The 2,500-nt window shown below is 52.3% G+C and overlaps 1 protein-coding gene across 1 annotated transcript in view; it reads left to right on the top strand.

Annotated features, from left to right (window-relative positions):
• LOC139412247 (gamma-crystallin C-like) overlaps positions 1–2,500 on the top strand; it is a 5,797-nt gene that overhangs the window by 2,720 nt on the left and 577 nt on the right. Inside the window, exons 4-5 of the mRNA XM_071159084.1 lie at positions 1,647–1,782; positions 2,068–2,207. Coding sequence (XP_071015185.1) covers positions 1,647–1,782; positions 2,068–2,207 — 276 coding nt within the window. The remainder of the gene's footprint in view (positions 1–1,646; positions 1,783–2,067; positions 2,208–2,500) is intronic.

The following is a 2,500-nucleotide window of genomic DNA, read 5'->3' as shown; positions in this document are numbered from 1 at the left end:
AGGGCTCTGTGGAGATGGAGGGTTAGTGGGTTAGGGCTCTGTGGAGATGGAGGGTTAGTGGGTTAGGGCTCTGTGGAGATGGAGGGTAAGTGGGTTAGGGCTCTGTGGAGATGGAGGGTTAATGTGTTAGGGCTCTGTGGAGATGGAGGGTAAGTGGGTTAGGGTTAGGGCTCTGTGGCGATGGAGGGTTAGTGGGTTAGGCCTCTGTGGAGATGGCGGGTAAGTGGGTTAGGGCTCTGTGGAGATGGAACGTAAGTGGGTTAGGGCTCTGTGGAGATGGAGCGTTAATGGGTTAGGGCTCTGTGGAGATGGAGGGTTAGGGCTCTGTGGAGATGGAGCGTTAGTGGGTTAGGGCTCTGTGGAGATGGAGGGTTATGGCTCTGTGGAGATGGAGGGTTAGTGGGTTAGGGCTCTGTGGAGATGGAGGGTTAGGGCTCTGTGGAGATGGAGGGTCAGGGCTCTGTGGAGATGGAGGGTTAGGGCTCTGTGGAGATGGAGGGTTAGGGCTCTGTGGAGATGGAGCGTTAGGGCTCTGTGGAGATGGAGCGTTAGGGCTCTGTGGAGATGGAGGGTTAGGGCTCTGTGGAGATGGAGGGTTAGGGCTCTGTGGAGATGGAGGGTTAGTGGGTTAGGGCTCTGTGGAGATGGAGGGTTAGTGGGTTAGGGCTCTGTGGAGATGGAACGTAAGTGGGTTAGGGCTCTGTGGAGATGGAGCGTTAATGGGTTAGGGCTCTGTGGAGATGGAGGGTTAGGGCTCTGTGGAGATGGAGCGTTAGTGGGTTAGGGCTCTGTGGAGATGGAGGGTTATGGCTCTGTGGAGATGGAGGGTTAGTGGGTTAGGGCTCTGTGGAGATGGAGGGTTAGGGCTCTGTGGAGATGGAGGGTCAGGGCTCTGTGGAGATGGAGGGTTAGGGCTCTGTGGAGATGGAGGGTTAGGGCTCTGTGGAGATGGAGCGTTAGGGCTCTGTGGAGATGGAGGGTTAGGGCTCTGTGGAGATGGAGGGTTAGGGCTCTGTGGAGATGGAGGGTTAGGGCTCTGTGGAGATGGAGGGTTAGTGGGTTAGGGCTCTGTGGAGATGGAGGGTTAGTGGGTTAGGGCTCTGTGGAGATGGAACGTAAGTGGGTTAGGGCTCTGTGGAGATGGAGCGTTAATGGGTTAGGGCTCTGTGGAGATGGAGGGTTAGGGCTCTGTGGAGATGGAGCGTTAGTGGGTTAGGGCTCTGTGGAGATGGAGGGTTATGGCTCTGTGGAGATGGAGGGTTAGTGGGTTAGGGCTCTGTGGAGATGGAGGGTTAGGGCTCTGTGGAGATGGATCATAAGTGGAGTGGAGCCACCTAGTGACATTAATATGTCACTGCAAAATACATGTTTACTTCAAAAATACCAATATCATTCAGAACAAACGAGAATATAATCAAATGGAATAGAATGTAGTTTATTCTTCTCCGAGCAGGAATTTATTTTCAGTATCATTGCAGTAATTCAGATCTGGCCAATCACGTTCTTTCACAATTACATTCTTAATGTGTTTATCCTAAGATATATAGATGTATCTTGTCCCTAGCTTTCCCCCCCACCACCCTGTTGTTGTCAGCAGTCATTGTTCCACTGTTCAGAGGTTGTGTCTATGTGTGTGTGTGGTTCAGATGGGTGGGCTACGAGCAGGAGAACTTCAGGGGACGTCAGTACCTGTGGGACATGGCAGAGAAGGGAGAGTACAACTGCTACGATAAGTGGTGTGCCCAGGTGGACCATGTCTCCTCGGTGCGCTCAGTCAAACAGGTGAGACGGAGAGGCATAGGAACACACACACACACACACACACACACACACACACACACACACACACACACACGGACAAACAAACGGACAAACAAACAAACAGACAGACAGACAGACAGACAGACAGACAGACAGACAGACACAGGGGAAATACTCTCAAACTAAAATGACTAGCTACTAGTTTCTGTTATTGGCCAACCTGGTACAATTATCCCCTGAGGACGACCCACACAGACTGGGACAAACACACACACACACACTAACCCTCTGTATCGTCTCTCCCAGGACTCGTCTCCTGCCCGAGCCCATCTGTTTGAGAGGGCTGGGTTCTCTGGTAAGAGGACAGAACTACAGGATGACATCCCCAACATGATGACTCGCTACAGTCTCAACAGGGCTGCCTCTATCCGTGTCCTAGGAGGAGCGTAAGTACCCCTCTATAATATACAGTCTGAACAGGGCTGCCTCTATCCGTGTCCTGGGAGGAGCGTAAGTACCCCTCTATAATATACAGTCTCAACAGGGCTGCCTCTATCCGTGTCCTGGGAGGAGCGTAAGTACCCCTCTATAATATACAGTCTCAACAGGGCTGCCTCTATCAACAGGGCTGGTCTATCCCAGACCTACCAGGTCCAGATACCCAGGTCAGAGGCAAATGGCACCCTATTCCCTACATAGTGCACCCTATTCCCTACATAGTGCACCCTACTCCCTACAT

This window comes from Oncorhynchus clarkii, chromosome 6, assembly GCF_045791955.1.
Source record: "Oncorhynchus clarkii lewisi isolate Uvic-CL-2024 chromosome 6, UVic_Ocla_1.0, whole genome shotgun sequence".
NCBI classification, from domain to species: Eukaryota; Metazoa; Chordata; class Actinopteri; order Salmoniformes; family Salmonidae; genus Oncorhynchus; species Oncorhynchus clarkii.
This window is presented reverse-complemented; position numbering and strand designations above follow the sequence as displayed.